This window comes from Sander lucioperca, chromosome 24 (assembly GCF_008315115.2).
Source record: "Sander lucioperca isolate FBNREF2018 chromosome 24, SLUC_FBN_1.2, whole genome shotgun sequence".
NCBI classification, from domain to species: domain Eukaryota; kingdom Metazoa; phylum Chordata; class Actinopteri; order Perciformes; family Percidae; genus Sander; species Sander lucioperca.
This window is the reverse complement of record NC_050196.1, coordinates 12710173-12737266: the sequence shown is the minus strand read 5'-3', so window position 1 is coordinate 12737266 and position 27094 is coordinate 12710173. Positions and strand designations below refer to the sequence as shown.

General features: G+C 41.1%; 1 protein-coding gene across 3 annotated transcripts in view; it reads left to right on the top strand.

The window, feature by feature from the left end:
- The window catches only part of zranb3 (zinc finger, RAN-binding domain containing 3), a 78757-nt gene extending 53794 nt beyond the window's left edge, over window positions 1-24963 (top strand). For all 3 annotated transcript variants that reach the window (XM_035998404.1, XM_031291864.2, XM_031291863.2), the window contains exons 16-22: window positions 2291-2395; window positions 5614-5756; window positions 14050-14190; window positions 17030-17188; window positions 18152-18344; window positions 21564-21695; window positions 22385-24963. In XM_035998404.1, coding sequence (XP_035854297.1) covers window positions 2291-2395; window positions 5614-5756; window positions 14050-14190; window positions 17030-17188; window positions 18152-18344; window positions 21564-21695; window positions 22385-22483 — 972 coding nt within the window. In that variant the 3' untranslated portion in view covers window positions 22484-24963. The remainder of the gene's footprint in view (window positions 1-2290; window positions 2396-5613; window positions 5757-14049; window positions 14191-17029; window positions 17189-18151; window positions 18345-21563; window positions 21696-22384) is intronic.
- Window positions 24964-27094: the final 2131 nt, after the last annotated feature.

The window sequence follows — 27094 nt, the reverse complement described above, 5'->3', positions numbered from 1 at the left end:
AACCCTTTACAATATTTTCTTTATGTTCTCAGTAGTCTTTCAAACTAACAATCAAGGTTCCCATTTCACATTGTGTTATTATCTGCTACCTTTGTTCACAATATTATTCTCATATGCACATGTACTAGATGTTCATTAGGAAACAATACTGAGAGTCTACAGCCATGCTAGTATTTCTGTGAGGCTGTACTTACAGTAGGCACAGCGGTGCTTTGAGCTACATGGGTTTGCACGTGTGCGAACATGCTCACAATGACAACATGCTAAAGTTTAGCAGGTATATGTTTACCGTGTTCACTAGAGTGTTAACATGCTAACATTTGCTACTTGGCACTTAACACAAAGTACAGCTGAGGCTGATGGGAAGGTCATTAGTTTGCAGGTATTTGGTCATAAACCAAAGTATCGGTCAAATACAAAATTGAACCTGTTGATGGTGTTCATGGTTAGATGACAAGTGACTGGATCACCAAAGTTATAACAGTTTATCATGAGAGGGACATGAATGTCTGTACCAAATTGCATGCCAAACTGTCCATAGTTGTCAAGGCATTTCACATTTTCACAAAAATATCCACCTCATGAAAGCACTACGCCACACACCAACCAATATTTGTTGAGATATTTAAATATATTATTCAAAATATTTCAGCCAGGTTATTAGCATGGCTAAAAAACTATGTTTGATGCTATTATGTGGGTAAACTCTTAATAAGGATAAAATACTAGAGTTCACACATGAAAATAGATAATTGAAGTCAAATAACTGTCATACTATAATCACTGTGAAAGGACAGTATGCATGGATTATCTAATGCCAATGAAATTATCCAATAGTAATGTCAAACACATTACACAGTAGTATTTGACTTTATCCTGCTAGTTCACAGTAACATAGCATTATCTTCTGCTGTCTGAGAAAGTGATGTTAGCAGTCAAAGAAATCCTTCTGTTAATGACAAAAAGAAAGACGCCCACCTTCTCTGACACATAACACATTTATTTGACAGCATCAGAGATGTTTTGTTTGCATTCCACCCCTCACAAAGTTATATAACTACAATATTACCCTGACATTTATTCTTGTCAGGCAAGTAAAACAATATCTATGCTGCGTGGTCATTCACTTAGAGGTACACTGAGCAAGTGAACGTGCATGGTTGTATTTGTCTGCTTTGGTTGCACCAGTGACTCAGCAGCAAAGCCCACGTCTCACCAACTGTTTGGGCAAACACGAGGAGCCCGTCAGGAACCTCCAAAGAACCATGAAGGGACTGTGTGTAAAGTAGTGGTGCCACTATGCACCATTTACTGCTTCCAAGAACCAGCGAGTGTTTTATGGATCTCGCTCTGCCTTGTGAGTGAGACTGAGGAGATTTTAGCCAAAAATAAATGACTACATTACTAAATCACTTGGGGTCAGTTCACCCATTCTGGTATCTATAGCCATACAAATAGTTTTCTTCTGATTTAAATATTTGATTGCTTTTTTCGGAATAATATAATTTACGTTTACAATCATTTATGCAAAATCCATATCTGGGATTAAGAAAAAATAATTATGATGTGTCGTACAGTATATCCCTTTAGAATTTCTGACTCAGGTTTATGAAAGGACAAAAAAGAAAGAAGAGAAGTACAAATACTTTATAATAAGTTTTTTTCTACGGGTTGTGTTTTATCTAGGATCAGATTTCTTTGGAACTACTTTCTAGCGATTAAATCTTTCTAAAAAACAGTTGACAGCATGCTTTGTAGATTACCTAAAGTAATGGTTGCACTAATTCTGAAATGAGATGTTTGTGGTGAATTTTGTAAATGGCAGTAGTTACTGCTATGAGCACCACAGATGAAATTCCATTCACCTCCATTGTATTGCGGTGGAGGCAGATATTTCAGAGACAGATATCTCAAAGCCTGGGCAAATAAAACTGCCCGGTGAGAAATCACTCGAGATGAGTGAGGAAATGTTTTTTCTTAATCTGGGTAGTAACACTTTACTTTAACCCCCTTATAATTGTTTTTGTGCTGCTTATTAATGCTAAAGAGGGGGGTTATAATAAGATGTTAATAGAAAAACACCAAAATATCCAAATGACTTTATATTTGACACTAAGGTGCAAATATGCTGCTAACCTGTTATCATGCAGACCAAAGATTCTCATCATTAATATCCGTAGTAGCTCTAGTAAAAGTGATGGTGGTTCAAGTAGCAGTAATATTACTAAGAGGAGTAACACATCTATTTGCTTAAGGCTGTCTTCTTCCTCTTTGTCTTCTCATGTGTTAGGACGGGACTCCGTTGAACTTGAGCTTCGTCCCTCTAGACATCAAACTAACCAACTGGGACGACCTGCCCGAGGCCTTCAGCCGGCGCCGGGAAAATCAAATACAGGTCTGCCCTTCCCGCCAGGCTCTCTCTCTCTCTCTCTCTGTGTGTGTGTGTGTGTGTGTGTGTGTGTGTGTGTGTGTGTGTCCTACATGCGCTTTGATACTCATAAACGTGTGTGGGTGTGCATGTGGATTGGAGTGTTTACACGTGGGACATGTAGCTATTTAATGTGTCATTACTGTAATAACGCCTGAAAGGGGAATTCCAGTGCAGCTGACTTTTAGGCTGTAAAATGTGCCGATATTTCCGTCTTTTGAATTATTAGAAAGATATCAACCACATGACTTTCCATCATTTCCAAGATGACAGAAAATCTACATATGTTCATGCCTTAATTTTAGACAAAATTATTTAGTTTGATATCACAGTCAGTAGGACTGTCTTCTCAATTCCACTGATCCAGTGAAAATGAGGCACAAAGCTGTACGGGGTGATTAAACAGATATCGGATATGTGTGTGTTACAGCCATGTGAAACTAATGACACCACTGCGCCTGATAGATAGATGGAGTGTGGGCGCCCACTTCCACCACTGCAGGGCGTGAAGGGGGAGAGAGAGAGGAGAGATTGGGGGATGATGGAGAAGGAAGGAAAGAGAGGGGGCGGTGTGGGGGTTTGGGCAGCCAAGGAGACCAGCAAACGAGCAAGTGCCGTTTTATGACGGTCGTTAAAGGAGACGGATCATCGCCTCAAACGACCCTGCACGCCAACCAGCTAATATTAAATCCTGCAATCTGCCGTGGCAGTAACGGAGCCGCTGACAGACGCCCCACCTGTCACGTTGTTTATGTTGGTTTGCGAGACGAAGGCGTGCGTTGCATCCATCCTCTGACCCATCATTTACGCCCTGTTACACTCCAATTGTCCATCAAAATCAATAGTAAGCAAGCGGTTTAATGTGGGCTGCAACACGGCTTGGAAGGGGAGGCAGTGGTGTGTAAACAACCAAAGAGAGGCTGCCCAAGCAAACATTTTGTAATAGAGTTTATGGGGAAACTATTATAAATGATATCAGAATAATCTATATTTCATGAAAATGGAGCCTTTTAAGGGATGAAACATGAATAATAAATTTCTGAGAAGATGAGAGTGTACATTGTCATCCTCTTACATGTTCTTACAATTCTGTGCTGACGCCTTTTACAGGATGCAAGTCTGGCATTATACTGTATATTTCTTAGCGTCAGCAAATCCCATGAAAAGATGAAAAACCAACACTGTGTTACTTAGTCTGTCTTTCCAACTTCCCTACCCTGTCTGTGGCACTCAGCCCCAAGCCCATTGGTTCCTGCTGTAGACGTTAATCTTTTAAAACGGCTTGCCTATAAAAACGCTAAACTAATTCCTAAAACAGCTGGGAACTGTAGTTTTTATCAATTGTTACTCAAACAGGAGGAAGTAGTGCATTTGTTGGGGACTATTTTCATCTATGCATTAATACACATTTGTTGCTCTAGTGAGAATTAACAGCAGCAGGATGGTGTATGTGTGGGATAGAGTCAAAATAAACTACAGTTCCCATGTTCATGGTAAATGTCACCCACTAAAACAGTGTGGCTCACTGATGTGTTTTTAATAGTTTTTGGACGACAATGGAGTACGGAAAGCCATTTTATTCCATATTAAATAAATTAATAAATACATGAATTAGTAAACATGCCTATGAAATAAATCCTGAAATAAATAAATGAGGCAATAAATATATATAAAAATAAGTAATTGTGGGCTAATGAAATAAAGGTTCCTTGAAATAAATCAATGCATATTTTTGAGCTATATTGACTCATTTATATACTTATATTTACATTTATTTATATATCTTTATTGACTCATTTATTTATTTACGGATGTATTTCCTAGACTTATATATTTATTTATTTAATATTGAATAAAACAGCATTCCATAATAGAGCTCTACTCAGAGGAATAAAATATATCAGGCTTTGGATACACACACAATAGATGTTAGAAGGATACATTTGTTGTTATTTTTCTTTATATAGGATTTATTTATTTATTTGGCAGTAAGACTAATTCAGAATATCAACAGCCTTATCCTTTAAGCATGATTAACGAACAACTTTATCCAGCTTCACAGTGATAAATCCAAGCCCTCCCACCCACACAATGTCACCTATTTAACCTGACCTTTGGAGACGCTGGAAGCTGGAAACGCCATCGCACTCTCCTCCTCAGTCATGACTTCTGACATCTGATTCGACTCCTTGACTTTGGGCTAACCTTTGATGACCTCACAAAACAGTTACCATCTCAGGATATTTCTAAATCTTCATCTGTACCAGACAATCCAGTGTGTGTAGAGCAGGGTTTCCTCGATCAGTGAGAACATTACATCCATCCTGACTGCAAGGCTTTGACCCCTGATCTCCTCCTGGGCTAAATACAAACCTCAGCTTCACTTCCAAGTGCTTCCATAGGAATATCAGCCTCTAGTTACCCAGATCTCAAAATTTCGTATTATCATTTATTGTCTTTAAGTTACACATTTGCTATGCCATTTCATTTATTGATTTCAGAAAATATACTTAATTAATAACGTTAAAATCATTTTTAACCATATCGCCCATCTCAAACCTCCCATGTGCATCCTCATGTGAAGCCACTTCTTTTCCTTCTTATGTTCCTTATTTCATTTCTCTTGTGTTTTAGCTAATTTTAATGAGTAGTTCGTAATATTTCTGTCAACATATGCACAATTGAACTGCAAAAACATCAACAAAGCATACCTGGGTGTGAAACTGTCTTTATAATGCATATTGAATTTTATTTGCACGCAAATAATCCTTTTGCGTGAGTAGGTATCATCCATGGAAAGAAAACACTCCTCGAGTGTAATATACGCAGGTAAATTGCCCATTAGGCCTTGGTGCTTGGTGGGCTATTTGTTGTTTTGCCAGTCGATTTTCTTTGAATCCTTGACTTGGCTGAAAGCATACACAGCTCTCTCTCGGTTTGATGGGTTTTATATAGCTATCTGGAAATCTGTCTCCTTGTGTGTGTATGTGTGCTCTGCAGGTTTGGATTGTTTTGTTTTCAGCTAAAGTGTATATTTCAAAATTGAAAAACAAAAGAAATGTTTTTCTCTTGAAGAGGCTCCAATATTCAAAATATCAATTTGTGTTGAAGATGAAGGCTCCAGTGGTTTCGGTTTTAGCTTAAAATTGAATATGATGTGAGTTGTCATGTGTTCTTCCCCGCAGGTGCTGAGGTTCGTTCAGGAGTGGAGCAGCCTGGCAGCCATGAAGCAGAAACTGCTTCGACGCAGCGGCCTCCTCTGCCACAGCCCCACTTTAGGCTTGCAGCAGCTGGCCGCCGCCCAGCGCCCTCACTCCAGCATAAAGAGGTCAGATTTTTGCTGGAAGTATGTTCTTGAAGGAAACATGCTACTTTGACTTTCAAATACTTAGCTGTGAGTAAACATTCTGGTGGTAATTGACCATTCGCTAAACCCCTCCCCAGAACAGCAGTTGGTTATCATAGCATAGCAACTGTAGTAAGAGTGAGACCTGTACTCACAAGACCAAAAGGAATAGATTCATTGTTAATTCATGTTTATCTGCTCTAACGTAAGCTGCAATCGTTAACATATCTGGCTAATACCTACAGTAAAACCCCGCAGGCCACACAGGGTTATGTTATACCCCTTTCACACCAATGGCTCAACCAGGGTTATACCCAGGTCGACTGTGTTTGAATGGGTTAACCCTCCTCGATCTACTCGGCTTTGCGCCCCTTCGTACCGGAGAGCAATGTGTAAGATTCCACAGAAAATTCCGCAGATTTGTAAATACTAACTGCCTCAGGCGTCATGGAAGGCTGAATAGTATTTGTGTGTGTGCATGTGTGTGTGGGTGTATCAAAGGCTTTCAGCTGAGGCAAAAGAGAGGATGGGATGAGCATGTGTACATGTGTGTTTTTTGACAAACAAGCATTGTTGCTGGCACACTAATTACAGCTGGCGTGGCTAGAGGCAGGGAGAGTTTGCCAATTACAGGGTAGACCCGTGTGTGTGTGTGTGTGTGTGTGTGTGTGTGAGAGAGAGAGTGTTTCTCAACTGGGGAACGTGTTTGGGTGCATGAACCTAATCAAGGTGTGAGTAGGAGGCAATTGGCCCAGCTTGATTTGATACCTGTTTGATTTATTCACTAATCAGAACCAATCAAGCTCCAGCTTCGGCTCAGCGGGGCGATCACGGCTTACCTTCCCAGCACTGAGACGCTCCGTTTTCAACTACTTCAAACTTAATGCACTTTGCCTGGGCTTCCAACACTGTGGATATTTTCGTCATAAGCCACTCATGGTGATTTACAGTGATTTTAGAAAAGTTTAGAGGATTTTAATCGGGTTTGCATCCTGCAAGTACTGATACAAGATTACTGCAAACGTTGGCTATAAACGGTTTACTGTTTCTATAATACGCCATTATAATAGAATAAGAATGCACAAGAATTGTATTTCATGTATATATGTGTACTAATTTTCTTCACATTAGTTGCTAATCAATTTGGTTGCTAAGCAACACACACGAGTAGCGATGGTTAGTAAAATTCAGTTAACAATTTCATGGTTTTATTAACCATAGTCCAGGCAAAATCACCCATCCAATCATAACTGATCAACTGAACACGACAGTATTCAATTTTTTCAAATAAAGACTGTTCTAAAATGGAAATGTACAGGTGAGAAATATTTTAATGAAATTGGTGAAAGATACTTTACCGTAAGCATATACAAAATAATTGGAAGATATTATTTGTACAGATTGCTAAAACGAAAAAAACATATTACATTGAATAGTACAACTCTATTATAGGATAGAATTGGGTGGATAAAATTACTTTTCTTAACATCCATATAAAAACATTAATTCAGAAACAACATCATAAAAACATCTAAAAAAAAATGGAAAATGGATAAGGAACTAGAACATTTGCCTGACAAAATAAAGAGTGCTTTTTGACATCTTGTCGCTATGGCAGCTTATATTAAAGCTTACTCCAGCGATTCAGTATTGCACTTCCATAAAGTTTAGGAACTTGCGAGAAAATGATTTAGCAGAGGCCATGATATACTGACTTTTAGCCCCAGGAATAAGTCACACAGCAAAAAACACTAGATCCTACACTTCCCATTATGCAACTTTATCAGGCAGTTTATCAGGCAGACAGTCCCTACCTGATAAACACCCACATCTTTCAAACTCCACTCCTCCAATTTGTAACACAGGCTCCCTGCTATAAATTTGAAGTCTCAAGCTGAAACTGAGAAAAGACGGGGTTATTTTCTCACTGTGGATTTCCACTGGATGCGGAACGTCTGCGGACCGGCTCCGCTGCAGAACGGCTGCGTGCTCCGCCGTCCGTCAATACCCACTAGGTCCGGATTTGTTGCGGCACGGCTACGGCCATGACTGACAGCTGTAGTCACGAGGACCCACAATATCTCGCAAATTCACGTAGAATAGAACCACAAAACCAACAACAGTTTGTTTCCATTCAGAGGAGTAGAGGGGAAACAACTTTGTGCTGTGTTTTCAAGGTGAAGTGCAGGGAAATATGATCCGCCGTGAGCACGGTGTATTTTACTTTGAAAATTAACCGGATTTTTATTTTGTTTCTGTGTTCGACTTCCTGTCCCGCACTGTCTGCCGTGTGCTGAATTGCTGCGGAGCTCTCCGGCGTCCGGCAAAAATAGAAGCTCTGCGTATCTGCTCCAGAGGGCTGCGGACCGCCAGACCTGGGACGGAGTAGGGACGCAGACGTTCCGCAGTCATTGACTTTAATGGAAACCTAATGACTCCGTCGACGTTCCGGAGCCGTTCCGCAGCCGTTACTCATCCAGTGGAAATTGCCGGTCAGACTTGATTGAGCTCCTCCAGAGCCACAGAAGACATTATACAATTTCACTGGCTGAACTAGTACTCTAAACTTCATGTGTAAAATCATCACTTTAAAGTAATAAATCTTAAGATTTTCATAATATCAGATCCCATTTTTGACACTATGGCCAGCATTTTTATTTGCATGTATTTGTATTCTGTAATAGCCTCTCCATAAAGTAGTTTTAAATTGTTACTGGTAATGTTCGCCTTTACTGTACAGGAAGTGGCCACAGGTGTCTCCTAATCAAGCAGGACTGAAATCTTGGGAGATTATAGCTTTAAATATGGTATGTTTTTAGTCCTCATAATACATAGATTTCTATATACATCATTATGTTAACCTACAGTTACCATAGCATTTATCAGGTCAGTAGTTAAACATATACATTTTAAATTTGGATTTGTGGCTCCATGTTTCTTCCTCTGTTCTTCTGGGGTGGATCATAGAGCTCATCAGTGACTGCCTACTTTTTTAATGGCTGTGGTTCCAGAAGTGTTTTTCCCCATTCAATTGTTCCATTGACGTTTCAAACATTTCTTACATAAAGAGTTTTAAGTCTGGAACCAAGCCAACCAGCTACGAGAGGAATCATGACCATAAAACATTTGATTCAGCGCAAAAAAACATTTTGAAAACGGCAAGAAAGGCAAAGGTACAAGACTGTGTACAGAAACTATCATATACTTCAATGGTAGAAGCTCGCTCTAGCCATTCAAGGGTACAGTAAACATTTGGTATGGTAACAGTGGGTAGGACCAATCAGAGATGTCGCTGTTACGCTTAGGATTGTGGAAAGTGTAGTACTTCTCCATTCGATCATGAATAATGCATGCTTTCTTTAAACAAGGTTGATTTTATACAGACTTCTAGCTTTTACAGGAGAAAAAACTTTCGTTTCACAACCTTGTGTCTCGTGGTCAGTCTACCTTGGACGGTTTAGACATTATGGATGATAATCATAATCCTTATGGAGAAAATCAATGGGATTTTTACTCCTGGAACCACACTGTTGGGCTCTATGGCAGTGCATTTAATTTCCAGCAAACCAGCTTGGAGTTTCTTTGAATTGAATAGACCGTTGCTGTAGGAGCCGTGCCTCTCTGAAGCCAGAGGAGGATAGTAGCCATCAATCAAAGTAGCTTCAGCTGGGCCAGACGCATTAGCTCGTTAGTTTAATTTTACACAGCTGAGCAGGGTCTGGCCTCGGTGCTGAACGCAGGCCAGCCTGGGAGGATCCGGCTGCTGTCTGCAGCTCTGCAGGTACGCTGTCAGCAGCCGGCTGCCACCACGTCTGCAGCAGCATTCCTGCAGCTGTGCATCAAATGGCTACCAGCAGAAAACCATGTCCAGATAATCCACTGGAGCTAACTTGTCTTAAAGGCGTAGTTTGACATTTTTTTGGAAATTCACTTATTTTCTTTCTTAATTAGATGAGAAAATTGGTGGTCAAACACTTGTAGTGCAAAAAAAAATGATGCATAAGGATGGAGCAGCAGTCACCTTAGTGTACAGAATCACTGTCAAAGCACCCAGCTGCATAAAAAACATGCAAATACAGTACATACACACATCCACACTCTCCCAGAAACACAGTTGGACTCCAGTTTAGTGTTAGGTATCTTGTTTCATCCAGCCTCTGTGCTGGGACTGTTTGAAGCAAAGGAAGCTCATGTGTTTGATGGAGACTTACCTTCTTCCTCATCTCCCCTCAGCTTCCAGAGAAGCTTCTCCTCTTTGATGTGTCCCCCTCCTCCACTTTCTGCCTCCTGTCATCTATCTTTCCTTTATTATTTTTTTTACCTTCTTTCCATCTCCCTCCCAAATAAATATTATGTCCAGATGGAGGTGGTTGAAATGCATAAAAATGTCACTGTATAGCCTGCAGGTCCAAGTAGAAATATTAAAAGCTAGTTTAATAGTGGCGAAACCTTCCTGTTTAAATAGCAGAAGCTGTGTTTGAAACCGTTCCCTATCACGGAAATAGTGCACTATATAGTGTGTTCGCCATGTTGTAGTGGTGTTCAAATTCTCCGCGGTTAATTTCATTCACTATATAGTCCCCTATAGAAGTAACCGCAAAAACTAAAAAGAAAATATAATACAACCTTTTACTTTCCTCCTGGGTTTGTTTCAGGGACGTATTAGAAGAATTTTTGTTTCGGTTTGTTTACATGATGCTTGGTGCGCCTGCCTCCGTCACACAAATAATGGGCGCTCTCCTGACGCAAGTCACGCAACGATGTGTTTTCAGTGAGTGTCCAAAATCTCGTTTGGTCGTTCTCTATATAGTTCACATGATTTAATAACAATATATAGGGAATAATGAGTGAGTAGTGAGGCTAGTATTTCATTAGTAATAAGGGAAACAGCGCAGTTAGAATAAAAACACATCATGTAACCATTTAGGTAGAATTAAATAACCCATAATTACATTTCTTTTATTTGAAAATAATAAGTCTTTGATACTGGCAAATACTCCTGTCAGCATTATATATATAGATATATATATCTATATAGATAGATATATCTATCTATATAGATATATCTATATAGATATATAGATATATATATACATATACTTTTTTTTGCTAAAACATCTAATTTTGATTCTGCAAGCGGCATCAACAACCTTTCACGAAGATGTGAATAAAAAAGCCAAAATAGTTAATTCAGCATATAACGGCAGACAACTTGTATCTGTCTTTTACTGCGTAGTTAGTTAAATAGTGTTAAATGTATTTTCTGCTTCTATTATAGGTCTACGAGCTGTTCCAATTATTGATTTTATTTCGATGGTAGAAGTGCTACTGTTTCATCATCCTAAAGTTCAAGAATTGGCAAAGCTGCCAGAACAAACATTCATTGTCGATCTACATAACAATTAGGGAACAGCTAAATTGACTATGTTGATTGACTATGAAATTTCCATACCATGCAATGGCTGCCTCCTGTCTCTCCATCCATCTTTTCTTATCTCACCTTTTTTTTTTTTAAAGCTGCTGTTTTGCTTTTCACTTCTTTAAAACCTTTTGCTCATTATCTGCACCCTAACCAGTAACTATATGTATGGCAGCAGATTGTTGCTTTGCTGAACTTAATCACTTTCTTTCTAGTCGATACAAAAGAAACCTTTTCTGTGGGTATATCACCTTGACTCACTAGCTGACTTACTAAAAGAGTCATCTTTATTTAACCAATGGCTATTCACAAGACCCAAAGGGTGACAGCACAGCCTTTACATACTCTACACAAGGAGGCTGAATCGTTCAGTTATCCAATGAGAACAAGACACATGCTGCACCTCTAACACAGAAACTTTCAAATAAAGGTACACAATAATATGTTACGCAAACTGCAAAAATCACCACATGGCCACAAAATACTATCGTAAAACCTACGATAGTAGCTGGGAGTTGGCAAACATCCGCTTTGCCAGAGTGTCTTTGAGCAAAACACAGAGTCTCTACCAGCTGCAGGACTGGTGTTTAGTAGCGAAGCCTGATCTCTGACCTCCCTGTAGAGGAGGACAGAGAAAGGATAATTGCTCCACGGGGAACATTAGGGTGTTGTATCATCCCTCTGTCAAAAGCCTTGCTGTTACCTGGGGGACGTTTGGTGATTGGTCACTTTTCTCTCAAGACCACAGCAATTTTCTTCCACCTAGAACAAACAAGTCAGAGATTTATTTTTCTCCCAACTCCTCCTCTCCTGTATTTTGCGTCAACTCTGACACCCTGGGGTCATTTTAATCCTGTCCAGATTGACGTGTAGTGTTTCATGCAATTTTTCGACTTCGCACACCTAGCATCTGTATTACAAGGGCCATAAAAACCAGTGTTGGGGTAAATGGATTAGATCAGGTGATTGACGATCACTGTGGGGAAATTAGATTGCTGCAGCAGCAATAGTGATAGGATTCAGCAGGGGAAGAGGACAAACAGAATATAAGCACACAAATAACACTGAAAATAAGCAATGAAAGTAAGAATTTGCACGTTTAAGCACAGTTTGGTGTCCAGAAAAGTATAACCGCACATCTGGCATTGCACTGAGGCGGTTTGTAAAGTGTTGCTAGTTCTGTGGGTGTTGGTGTGTGTTACATTTATGTGGGTGAGTCCCAGGATTACCGCAGTCCCGACCAGATGACTAAGATTACGGAACAGTTAGACAGAACCCCAGGAAAGCTGCTGGACCGGATGCTGTCTCCCCATCCAGCTTGAAGCACTGCGCTGACCAGCTGTCTCCAGTGTTCACAGACATTTTCAACACCTCGCTGGAGACATGTCACGTGCCAGCCTGCTTCAAGACCTCAACCATCATCCCTGTTCCCAAGAAGCCAAGGACCACAGGACTTAATGACTTCAGACCCGTCGCCCTGACCTCTGTGGTTATGAAGTCCTTTGAGCGCCTTGTGCTTTCACACCTCAAAGACATCACTGACCCCCTTCTGGACCCCCTGCAGTTTGCCTACAGACCCAATAGGTCTGTAGACGATGCAGTCAACCTGGCCCTCCACTACATCCTCCAGCACCTGGACTCCGCAGGAACCTACGCCAGGATCCTGTTTGTGGACTTCAGCTCTGCCTTTAATACCATCATCCCGGCTCTGCTTCAGGAGAAACTCTCCCAGCTTGGTGTGCCTGACTCCACCTGCAGGTGGATCACTGACTTCCTTTCTGACAGGAAGCAGCATGTGAAGCTGGGGAAAGACATCTCCGACTCACAGAGCATCAACACCGGATCCCCTCAGGGCTGCGTTCTTTCTCCTCTGCTCTTCTCCCTGTACACCAACAGCTGCACCTCCAGTCACCAGTCTGTCAAGCTTCTGAAGTTCGCGGACGACACCTCCCTCATCGGACTCATCTCTGATGGAGACGAGTCCGCCTACAGGTGGGAGGCTGACCACCTGGTGAAGTGGTGCAAGCAAAACAACCTAGAGCTCAACGCTCTAAAGACACAAAAACACAGCCATCATTGAGTCCATCCTCACATCTTCCATCACCATCTGGTCCGCTGCTAGCACAGCCAAGGACAAGGGCAGGCTGCAGCGTGTCATTCAGTCAGCTGAGAAGGTGATTGGCTGCAATCTGCCGCCGCTCCAGGACCTATACGCCACCAGGACTCTGAAGCGTGCTGGAAAGATTGTGGCTGACCCCTCCAACCCCGGCAACAAACTCTTTGAGACACTCCCCTCTGGCAGGAGGCTGAGGTCCATCAGGACCAAAACCTCACGACACAAGGACAGTTTTTTCCCCTCCGCCACTAGCCTTATTAACAAGGCCCGGAAACCACCCTGGCTCTCTCCACACCCCACCTCTGGCTCTACATGCCACTGTACTTAATCTACTGTTCTGCTCTTTTTATCTTAATTCTTACTCTCTTATTTTTAATACATTCTGTGTGTGTAAATATATACATATATTTATACTTATATTGTTTGTTCTGTTTAACCTGTTTGTTTAACTTATTTTAGAGAATGTGTGACATGCACCTACAACACCAAAACAAATTCCTTGTATGTGTAAAAAACGTACTTGGCAATAAAGCTTTTTCTGATTCTGATTCTGATATGCTTGAGCAACATCAAATTTTCTATTTTAGCTGCGACTAATGCTGTCCAGGAAGAGTTTCTGAATCTACTTGCACCAACTCCCACATGCTCTACATGTGAATCAGCTCTCTTCAAGCTCTTTAGTTATATAACATCTGCAAATCCCCCATTCCTTCATGGCCCTGTTTATCCCATTTCCACAGGTACATCAGTAAAGACGAGGTGGCCCAGGCCTCCCTGAGCAAGGCCCAGCAGGAAGGAGGCAGCGTCCGACTAGTCACCAATGAAAACTTCTTCACAAAGAGGAGGTCTGCTGCTTCACTAACACCACCTGCTTCAGAGAGGTAGGTTACAGGGCAGATATGTGGGTGGATATTCACGGCAGGAGGAAATCAACTGAAGATTAATTTGCATTTGCTATATTCTGGGTTTCTTTATTTGTTTGGTTTATTGCAAGTGCTAAATCCCCACCAACAGTATTTAGATTTAGCTGATCATGTCCAGCCTTGTTTGTGGTTTTTAACGACAAGGTTTCATGGTCTCTACGTGGAGGTGATTTGTGTCATCACGCGGCTTTGTCTTTGGGGTTTGGTGTATTTTCATTTTCCTTCCCTAGGCTGTCTCCATGGAGATCTGTGTGTGCCTTGTGGGAGAGGCACAAAGGCCTGCTGAGCGTGTTTGTACAGTAAATATAGACCATAATACAATTTACTGGGTAAGATGCAACCAGCTCACCCAGGAGGGAATATCACTATGGAAACTTGCAGCAAACACGCACTCTTTCCCATATGTACACAGCAGCTGGTGTTACAAAATGTCTGTGATATACCATGAAGTGTCTTAAAGGTGCCATCTGAAATGTATGCTTGTGTACACTATACATCTTTGAACAGCTTGAGGAATACAAAAGTATCCCTGAAAATATAAAAACAAATGTTTACCAAAAGCCAACATTGTTGTCAAGCTAACATGCTAACAACATGAAACTAGCATGTTGTTTAGCAAAAGATTAAGATATATATATATATATATATAATTTCAAAAGCTAGCATGTTGTTTAGCAAGAGACTATAGTTTTCTCTAAAAAGCTAAAATGTGTAATTGCTAGCATGGTAACGACATGAAAAGATAATTGGATAATGTAGCATAATTTTCTCTTCATCACTGAAAAAAGTTTTAGTGTTTTGTATTTCATAAACTATAAGCCAATATTGATTTGTATCCAAAGTTGAATTTCTTTGTTCCATTTTTTAATTCAGTTGGTGTGCTGGTGACTATACTGAGGTGATATTTGCCATCCATACCACGTCAACCCAGTGTTGAATATATCACAGGAGTTTGCTTTAATGTCACTGTTAAAACTGTATTTTTTCTAAAATAAATCTATCTGGTATGGTGGTTACCTCACTGTCCACAGGAAGATACCATTTAAAATGTATAAAATATAATTTTTTTCCCCCCTGCAAGCACTCCACTGACAGCTGGACTCACCAGCGTCAGATGTCGTTCCTCTCGTGCATTTGGTATAAAGCATCAGAGATCAGCTCGGTGGTAAACATTAGCAGGCTGTGTGCCGTTTGCTGAAAACATGTTGCGTGATTTCTGGGGTTTGAAGCATGAGTTACCTCATGCTGCGATGTAGAGCTGCCAACATGCTCACTTGCTTTGCGCATATATGAATTTAAATAACTTGAAAGCTAAATTTAAAGTGCCAATAATAATTCATTTTAATAACATTGCAAGAATAATACATTCTTATGTTATATGTTTTTGATTTATTTTCACTTTTATGGCTAATGCATTCAACATTTACAGTTACTAGCAAACCATGTATTTCTGGGTTACATTTCTTTTCCAAAGTGCCATGTTTTAACAATTTGGGCAGTTTGGGCACACCACGAAAAAGTCTATTTCTGTCTCCGTTTCATCCAGTAGATGTTGCTGGCACAGTATTTGTCTCTTGGTACTTCCAATTTTTTGTATCTTCTCAACTTTGAAGCAGCAAAGTTCCTTTTTTAGAGCAGGGTTTTTTCTTCTCCATTTCAATGATTAAATCTCACTATGTAGTTCTCTGTCTCTGGCTCTTTGTTCCTCTCTTTGTCTGTCTGAATTGTAAACTATGGGGAAAGAGAATTTAGTCCATCTGTCCCCTCCATCGTGGCTCTAGCACCCTGCTGGGACACCATGGCAAATGCCCAAACTCGCTGTCCTATGCCAAAAGGACAGGCATACACATACAGATACTTGAAATGTTCTGCAGATGCATCACCATTTTATATATATATATATATATATATAATGTGTGTGTATGTGTGTGTATATATATATAAATATATATATATATATATATATATATATATATATATATATATATATATATACACACACACACACACACACACACACACACACACACACACACACTATATGTCCATCAACTCTGCAGCACACAAAGCAAGCAGAGATGTTTATATTAAATTAATATTTATTGAAATGTGTTTGCTGTTCTGCTGATGTTCAAATAACTGAGCTCTACATTGAATCTGGCTGTTGGCTTACAGACTTATGTCTACCACATGGGTCAAGGTAACTTCTCTTTGAAGTTAAGTGCGTAAATGGCTTAAAATCTGCAGCAGCCATGCTGCTTGAATCAAAAAGATACAAAGAATAGATTGCTTGGATGGAATCCTTTTATTTAGCAGCATTTTGTGCCCTATCTTCTGACATCAAAATAGTTCTGAAGACTGCATATTTCTTGTCTATACGTTACACACAAGTGTTTAGCCAGCCTAAAGTCTGCTAAGTTCACATTTCGTCATATTAACATGTCCTGTTAGTTATCTAAGCTTTGCGTTTCTTAACATATTTGATGCTAAAGTGTAAGCATGGATACTGGACAGAGATATAATATAATTCTTATTTTATAAGAAACTTTCTTTCTCTCACCTCTACATTTTCTATAGATGTTTGCTGTAATTGCAAACTCAAAACTCCCTCTGTGTTTACCTGTTAACTTAATAAATTCTGAATAATGTACATTTCCACATCACTAATTCTATCAGTGCAATAACTGAGTCATGACACACTCACTCTGCTGCTCTGATTTTGTCTTTTTTTAAAGCAGCCAATGAATGAACTTTTTAATCCTGAGTAGATGTAATACATTTGCTTTTCAATCTGCAGCCTGGACAAGAAGTCCTGTAAGACAGTGGAGGAGCAGCCCTCATCAGAGTCCGGCTACCTGCAGGCAGTGGACAGTGACGGTGTCCCTTTGTGTCTGTCCTGCCATCAATCCTGCTCTACCACTGGCGGGGCCTGGGACACTCGATTCTGCAGCCACAGGTATGTAGTGACACTAAATACATGCAGTTTCGAAGCTATACGCGTGGCTTTAGATACACGTCAATTATCATGGTCAGCATCCTCCAGGTCCTTGTAAAGAGTTGCACAAAAAGTTCCGAAGACTTGTGTCAAATTGCAGATGCAAGTAAGTCTTAGCATTCCTTGCTTGGAGCACCAGATGGGTGGGGCTTACTGCAACGGGTCAATCCATCCATCTTTGGTAAAACGTCTGTCCAAAAAAAGCATTTTAAATTAACTTTCAAATAGTTTGTATCTGTGATTGCTTCAACTTTCCTGTACCAATTGTCCTCTGTGCCAAAGCCCATCCATCTGGCTCCTAAAAATTCAATTATACTCCAAGCTTTAAGAGTTTTTGTGCAAAACAAACTCAAAAACTATAATGTTGACTTCACCTTGTTTTTTTACTGACTTTGCTTTGCAGCAGGAATACGGTTTTCTGATGACTAGAATAGATTGCTGTTCCCAAATTAGACATCCTTTAGATATCCTTTTCCTATTTTTTTCCTGTTTCCTGTTTTTTCAAGATCAATTCACTGCATTTTAACACCAATATATATTATATTTTTAAGTGGAATAATTCTGCTAGTTCCGTCTCTGCAATGTCTTGCTAACCCAGAGCAAGACGCTGCACCCTTTCCTGCTCACTCCCATGGTCAAACTGAATACAACCGCCAACTAAATTCTTATGAATGAAAATATGTCTCTGTGTCCCTTTAGTCTAACTACCCATTTAATGTAGAATTTCCCTAAGTTGTTTTCACGAGCTAAATTTAGGTCATTGAGTCAAGGTGAGATCCTTTACTCTATGCCTGGATTTGATCAAACTTCAACACATTGATGTGCTCCCCTGCACCTTTCAGCTGAATCATAACTACAGTAGAAAATGACAGTGACGACTTTCTTCTGTTGTAAAGGCAGATGTATATGTTTCCCCACTCATAGGTGCCAAGAGGAGTTCCAGTTGCGCTCCAGCCAGCCGTACATGCGCTTGCGAGTGCTGGAGGCAGAGCAGGGCATCTGTCAGCACTGCGGCCTCCATGCCCACGACCTGTTTCTGAAGGTCCGTGATGCCCCGCCCTCCCAGCGCAAGGATATGCTGGAGAGCACTTGGCTCGCGCAGCTGTCACTCAAACAGGTCAGACACTGAAGCAGAGGAAGAAATAAACCAGACATAAAGATTTTTTTGGAAGTGATGAAGTTTAATGGCAGTGCATTATAAGCAAATAACAACCTTATTAGACCTTCAGTATTGGAAATGTTACAATAACACATCGTCTTAAAGCAGCCATATTATGCTCATTTTCAGGTTCATAATTGTATTTTAAGGTTGTACCAGAATAAGTTTACATGGTTTAATTTTCAAAAAACACCATATTTGTGTTGTACTGCAGTGCTCTCTCTCACTGCTGCAGATCCTCTTTTCAGCTGGTCTCTGTTTTAGCTACAGAGTGAGACCTCTTTTCTTCTTCTTCTTCTTCTGTACTATCTTTGATTGCACTGCACATGCCCAGTAGCTCAGATGTAGATCATGTCAGCTAGCTAGCTCCATAGACAGTAAAAGAAAGGCTGTTTCTACAACTTCGGTCAGTTACAAGGCAGGATTAGCTGGGAGACTTCTAAATGAGGGCGCACATGGAAGTAGTTCTTTTGTAGATTATGGTGAACTTGTGTGTGTTGTAGCAGTGCTTTGCTATTGAGAACGAGGTAGCATGCTAGCGTTAGCCATAGCGTTAGCATGCTAACGCTACGAGCTAATGGTTGCGGATAGCCTGCTCGTTTCGGCTTGTGACGTCACAAGCCGTGCCGATTTTGAACAGCTCACCCAGAGACTGAAGGCAGGACACATTCAGAAACCGTATCTCACTCTAAACAGCATGGATGGATTTTTTTCAAAGTTTGTATGTGTGTGGAAGCACCAGAGACACAAAATAACACCCCAAATCCCAGAAAAAGTGATTTTTTTCATAATATGGGCACTTTAACATTAGTCCCCTGATGTGCTCTACATAACTGACAAGGAAAACCATTTTGTGTCTGTGTTTGTGGAAGTGCAAACATAAAAGCGGCCTGCACTGTCCACTCCGCGCACGCACGCACGCACACACACACACACACACACACACACACACACACACACACACACACACACACACACACACACAGGTTGATCTGCACTCTAAGGGGCTAGCTCCCAGTAAATGGATTGCTGGGCCCATTGATTTTTTTCCCCAGTGCCAGGCCTCGACCAGTAAGCCTGTTTGATTTGGTTGGCTGTTATCCTGCAAAGCCCCCCGCGCACACACAGACACAGACAGACACACACACACACACACACTCTTCCCATTTCCGCCGGCAGCAGCATCAGTGCCGATCGATGCACCGAGCTTTGGAGGAAACAAACTCAGCCACATGATAAGACGCCGCAGCGGTGGTGGAGCCTCAAGATTATAGGCTCATTCTTTGGTTCATACAGGGGGTTCTGGTGTGTGCGTGTGCATGTGCGTGTGTTTCCTGGTGTGTGTATATGGGTCTTTATGTGTACCTTGGGGTCTCTTTCGGTGTGTGCAAGTATGTGTGTAAAATAATTCTGTCATGTGTGTATTGGTATTTTGGTGGTGTGTGTGTATTTTCTTTATTTAAAATGGCCTTTGGGTGCGTTGGTAGTATTGGGGCCTTGTGTGTGTGTGTGTGTGTGTGTGTGTGTGTGTGTGTGTGTGTCTTATTTGTTTTTATCCTCTTTTATTGTGAAGCGCATTGCAGAAGTGCCCCTGCAGTGCAGAGATTTGTTTAATACGGATGTGTGTGTGTGTGTGTGTGTGTGTGTGTGTGTGTGTGTGACACGTGAACTCTGCCCCTGTGAGCAGGCTTGTTCTTTAAATCTGTTGGGATCAATTCCAGCTCGCTGCCTTAATGTCGACAGAGTAGCACTGAAAACAGGAAAATTGATTTTTTTTTTTTGCCCTGAACTCTTTCCATCCAGCTTCTCTCTTTCTTTGTATCTAATTCTTTCAATCATCTTTTGCTCCTCCACTTGCTAACTCTTAATATCTTTGAGTTTTGTTATTAAAAAAAGGCAATCTGTATCAGTTTAATAAAAAAAAATAAAAAATTGATTAATCAATAGTGTAATTATCATTAGTTGCACCCGACTGGTTATGACACCTACAGCGGCTCTTAGGCTATATTTAAGCACAGTGGAGCTTTGAGCTAAATGCTAATGTCAGCACGCTAACATCGTTACAATAAAGATTTTATGGTGCTAATGTTTACCAGGTACGTTGCATGTTAGCATGCTAATATAAGCGCAATGACAATGTTATTATGCTAATGTTTAGCAGGTAATGTTTATCATGTTCATCTTAGCATGCTAACATGCTTGGTAATTATTACTAAATATAGGGCCTCAGTGTTGTGAAGTAGTATTTTAAGTGCATAACTGTAAAGTAGAATGTTACTAACATGCCTTAGTAAGTAATGTGCACCATGTTCATCTTAGTTTAGTGTGTTAGCATGCTAACCTTTTCCCAATATTGGTAATGACACTGTTTTAATGGTTTTCACAGGAAAGTGATGGTATGGCGTTTACATGTATGATTCTGAAAAGTTGAAAATACCAAATATTACAAAGTCAATAACAGCTTACAAATGGCATTTTAGGTCTATGCATCCTTTTGTAGCATGCTATTCCCTCCGGTTTATTTAACCTCTTTTCACTGTCTTTGTCAGGCAGACTTTCATGTACTCAACAGTTGCCCATTATCTAGGCCAATACCATTTTGCTGGTCTATATGGTTGTACCTGAAGCATCTCATGGTGATGGATAATAGAAAGTCAAAGTTCACTTTCATTGATTTGGTGCAATTATTGTTTCATCAAATTGTCTTATCCTCACAATCATACAGGCTTACATTAATCTCACCATTTTAAACCTTAATCAGATGCCTTATTCTGCACTTTTCTTTCATTATTTCCTGTTGTAGATTTATGCGCCTTGCTGTCATTTGTACTCCTTGAGACTTATTTGTTTTTATCCTCTTTTATTGTGAAGCGCATTGCAGAAGTGGCCCTGCGGTGCAGAGATTTGTTTAATACGTGTGTGTGTGTGTGTGTGTGTGTGTGTGTGTGTGTGTGTGTGTGTAATAACAATTAAGGTCTCTTTAGCACTTGGAAAAAGAGTGAGCTTTACTAAAGACATCACATCAGTTTAAAAAAAATGAACTTCAGCATAGATGGATGGTTTGGGAGGGCAGCGCAATCACAGCTTGTTTTTGGCAATTTGGAGCAGTATGAGAAAACATCCAAGGGTAGTCGGTGTACTGAGACGCTCACTATTTCATTCTGTGTGTGCTTCTAGCTGAATGAGATGATCCGCGCTCCGGTCGAAGGGGATTTCTGGCAGGTCGACCACATCCGGCCGGTCTACAGCGGAGGAGGACAGTGCTCTCTGGACAACCTGCAGACGCTCTGCACCGTTTGCCACAAAGCCGTACGTGCACACTCCGCATCGCTGCACCCATGACAACCACAACACCAGCTTTTAGAGCCAAAGGGCTTAAGGGGCAAAAGCAATTTGTCTAACATTTAAGGTGCACCGTGGATGGACCTCTCCTTTATCCCCATATAAAAAGAAAGTCTCATCACTCATGTTGAGGATCATATGTGATGGCAGTAATGTGATACATGGTCAAACACATTCATCAAAAGTCATACCATCCCTCACAAAGCTATATATTGCCTGTAATAACATCACATGATGTGCCTGTATGACATATTGATATATAGCATTTGTTGCCTTGGGAACATTTTCCTTCTTGAGCTTCTTCAGTCAATATTTCATAATCATAGACAATCCACTCCTTAAAAACAGAAGTGATCCGAGAGCAGAGGTTTTAAAATAAAATAGAGCTTTCATTGTAAGCTAAAATGTGCTTTACTTTCACGCCAGAATGCATTTTTGTCAGAGTGGGTGTCAGTTTGGAAGGAAACGCTTCATATGTCGACGTGTATAAACTGATGTGGAGAGCTGCTCGTTCTGATAAGGGGATCCTCTCGCTGTTTATGCCACCACTCAGACACTTTAATCTAGAGATGCTCAATATATTGATCTCGCTTTTCTCTTCAGCGCCGACTGCAGATTTAACCTCTTACATCATGTTCCATTTTTTTTCTCCACAGAGGACGGCTCAGCAAGCCAAAGAACGGAGCCAGATGAGAAAGAGTGTTGCTGCCTCCAAGGTTGCGTCAGACATCAGCAGGTTCTTCATCCGGAAATGAAATGAAGGTTTAGTAAGGGTTGTATAGGTGTAACATGTCTTGAATCACATTGTTGAATCCTCGCTGGCATCAAGATGCATCATGATTTTTCAATGACAACACTCACATTTAAGTATTAGAAATGCGATTCCCTCTTAGAGATTAGGATTAAAGGCCGGGTTTCCTTTGATTCCATACTTTTCCTCTCCCTCACTTCCTGATGATATCAGCGGCGTCTTGTTGGACTCTGCTGCACCTGTGGAAATGTACCTAAAAAACAGTGATGACTGCATCAAATGCTAATTCAGCCAACTCCCCTCTCGTCCCCGAAACGTCACAAGTGTGGTAGTTTTGATTTATGACGGCCCCCTTTTGCTCGAGGCTGAAATGGAGCAGGTTGTTTAGAGAGATGCTGCTATTTTAAGATTTTTGCAAACTTGGTGAAAAGTAGCAGGTGAGAGATGAATTGGGGGCTTTGTGATTAAAACTTCACGGCAGAAAACACAACCAAGTGTCCTCATTGGCGCCCTCAACATGTGGCGCCTTGTAAATCTTCCTTTTTGGAAGATAGATGAGCGCTCCCTAGTGAAATAAAAGCCTATTTTCATCTTGTTTCATGTTGCCTTTCTCGGTTCCTCTGCTGCTTTAACCACGATTTGGACTGTAAATACACCAAGACGTTGGTTGTTCTGACAAGCTAGCAAATCGTTTCATCGCCTCAAGTCAGGAACATTATTGTCCATGTCCACGCATTTTCCTCCTCTTCAGCTGTGCTTGATGATCTGAACAGAGCTAAAGTCATTCAGGAGGGCTATGTTTAGAGAGACGGAGAGCAGAGTTACTATGGAAACAAGGCTTCAGGTTCAGCAATGTCGGGAATATTGAATCTCTTCTTGTGAGAGTTATACAATGAGCCAGACAGACATGAGAAACTCCAATCAATAGCAGCAGGCTCCTGTGAAAATGAGGCCGTCACATTCCTCCGCAGCAGAATTTGACTTCCCTTCTCGCTGCTGAGGCTCCGCGGTTGACTTTGCAGATGTCGTCATGTCACGATTTGTCTGTCTGTCAGCCGTGTCAAACTCCAAACTCAGCAAATTCCGCCATTGCTGAAAAGTTTTTAATTTTTCTGGCAGCCCCAACTTCTCTCAGCCTATACGAGCGCTCGGTTGGAGCCACAGCTTCAAACTTTTCTCGGAGCCCATGTGGGTGCGTGCGTGGGTGTGTGTGTATTTCCCCTACGGCTGCTCCAGGTCTCCACTTAATAAGACCGTTGTTCCTCTCCTGTCCAAACCGACAAGCTTTGTGAGTAATGAACATCTCCCAGGCAGCCTTCCAACAACAGCAGGTTTCAGTGTCAGTCCCTGTCAGCAGCCAATGACTCTGATCTGCTGTTTTATTACACCCAAAAGGTGTATGTGCATGTGTGTGTGCGGGAGAGAGACAGTGAGCGAGGAGGGAAAGTTGTGCAAAAGTGTAGCCGAGTGTTTTTCTGTGCGTTACACAAATAAAGCGTGCGTGTTTGGCAGAGGAGAAGTGTATATTGGACGAGAGAGGAAGTGGTGTGTGTGTTTGTCAGACAAAGCCATAATGAGGCAGCATCCAGATGAAGACGTCTCATGTTCTTCCCAGAAGGGCTGCTGGGTAAAGAGCAGCGAAGCAGCCGTGTGACACTGTTTGCATTGGACAACTATCAGCCCAGAGGAAAAACATTACCTCTGCAGGTGATGACAGTAATAAAGATGGACTCAAACACTGACGGACGGCCGCCGAGGATTGCATGTTTGCTTTCCGTCTTACACACCCCTCCCTCCCCTCTTTCTTTAAAGCTGACATCAGAGCAAAAAACTCACTTTTCCTTCAAGTGCAATCAACGTCTTTGCTTCGGTGCCACTGCTGCAGAGACGTCTCAACAGGTTACATAGCAACACAGCACACTCTGAACGTCACATGGCCAAAATTAGCTGGGCAAATATCTAGCGGAAATAATGACAGAGTTAGAAAATCACGGTGTAGTGACAAAGAAAAGACAATAGGAAAAGAAAAGAGATATGGTGCCATCTGAAGAAAATCCAAGCAAATGGAATTAAAAAGAAGTGCAGTGCAAAAACACTACAGCAGTGAACCTGTCATATCAAAATGAACCACAAATTATTACAACAGAAATGGATTTTAAAGGATGGAAGTCTGGTCATATTCTTTATTTTTCTTATTTATAAATTCCATCGTATTCCTCTGTGCCATAGAGCTCCATTGTTGTCCAAAATAAACTAATTAAAAACGCAGTGAAACGGCAGTTGGGGCTTTAGTTTCCGTAATGTAAAGTGTTGCCAAGGGAAATATAAAATGTGGGGAATATGCAGTTACAAGAGACTGGATCGGAGGAAGGTTTGTTTGCTACAAGTCTTCCATTTGTTTCTCAATTGTCGTTTTTACTTTTGAAAATGTTTGCATCGTTTGAATCACAATTTGTCAAAAGAATAAAAAACGTAGCAAGTTGATTAACATGCTTTACTGCATTTTTTTTGCTGTACGGAGTTTTGCAGACTTTCCAAGGACAGTTGTGTTGTGGTTCTTCACTGTTAACCTCAGTACAGTACAGTACAGTACAGTACACAAAATAGCAATGCTACTGAGAAGTAGACTTTGGCTGTAGAGGGCTGAGAGAGACATCAATAAACCCATGATATCATTCTGCTAGCTACTACAACCCATAAGCTAAAAACGATTTTCAAGGATAGTTAGGGATAGCTTATCACCCATCACATTTGATAGGATAAATTTATGTATACACCAACGGTAAATCAGGAAGAAAAAATAGAGGAATTTGTTGTATAGATAACATATATTTGAGAGAAATCAAGAGCTTAGCAACTGAGACACGCCAAACATTTATTTTGAGTCAATCCCATTTACACCGCCTTGCTCCTGTAAATCTTCACTAGAGCACCAAATGTGTATTAATCTGCGGCTTAAAATAGTTCGCAATAAAAAATCTTTTAAGTAAAACAATGTATTTGTGAAAGGTTAGGGAAGCCAGAAAGTACAGAGAGGTGGACTAACACATTGTTGGTTTTGGTATGCATCAAAAAGGAGAGAGGACCATTTGCAGAGGAATACTGATTTCTGATAAAATGAATGCTAATAGCAGAGTTGCAACATGGTTTCTCAATGTGGGTCAGAGGACCCCCATGGGCCCTTTACAGGGCTCCTGGGGGTCTACAGCAAATTGAGAAATAGATTAATATTGCTGTAACTCAGTTCCATAGGAATTTCTCTAATTACAGACATTACATTATGTATAATAATGATGATAATGATTGTAATTGTAGGTTTCATTTTCATTATTCTCTCCCCATAGGATGTGGTGTCTTTTTAGAGGTCTGTGACATGAAAATGTTTGAGAAGCTGTTCCAACCGGGCAAAACTTGACAGTAAACCATACAAATCATTCATAATTCAATCATGATTTGCATTCAGACAGCAAGGCGTTATATTTGGCGCCATTCCATTGGTTATTCCATTTCAGCCTCGCCTGCCCCCATAATCTACTTTGGCCTTTTCAGCTGAAGGAAGCGCTTCTACAAACCCAATCTTGCGTGACAGGTGTGATGGAGAAGGGCCAATAAAAGCCTGCGCAGCGCGCTGCGTGCAGCCACCGGCTCTCCAATCCATGGCTGAATCCTGCTGTGGTTTGATTCCTGGCTGCCATATTCTCCACTGTGATCCCTCTGTGTCTGTGACCCTCCATGCCCTTCAGCAAGGAAAAGGAAATAGACACGAGGGAGGTCGTACCCCGCTGCTCTCCTTCAGGAGTGAAAAACAGGAACGGCATGGTCTTTGTCTTGCCAAAGCACCTCTGATATTCTGTCATTTGGTGGAATGTGAACTGCAGCACCTCATTATAGAAAAGGAATGGACCTCCAGTCAGACCTCTGTGGTGTTGTGTTACAGCATCGAGAGAGCTTGTATTTGAAAAGGCTGCACCCGTATCATCTAATTGAACTCCGGCGTCTGCGTTTAGGAAGAAATTCTTGGCTTTAAACGGCCACAGCCGATGAGGCTTTTGTCTTTATCGTCATAATATCTCTTGGGATGGCGATGAGATGATTAATCATTTCCTGCTGCAGAAACTGCTTGCAGAAGGCTGGCACCGCTCGGCAGAGCGCGACGCCCTGGGTGGAGGGAAATGGTATTATGGCCCAGGTAATTGGTAGAGGACCATCACTCATAAGCGATCTAATTAATCTCATTAAAACACCCTCTCTGGTTGCACAGAGATGTTTCCAAAATGGGCTTATCCATCCTGATGAGTGTCATGCACGTAAATTATATTCCAAGAGAAACTGCAGCTGAAGCGAGGAACAGAAAATCGATACAACAGTGCCATGTAAACAGTGGCTGGCTATTTCCTAAAGTCATTCAGCGTAGTAGGGGATGTGCAGTGGTGAAAGGATGCTTTCTCATTGCTCAGCTGGAGGTGGCTTTTGTCAAGTCCAAATTCTATTTATTCAAGATGGCTCCCTGGTTGTCTCCCAAGATGCATGGCATGCTGCGGATTAAGACCAAAAATGCAATCAATTCACCCAGCAGGAGATCAGGGGAAATAACAGATAAGGTTCTTAGCATAAT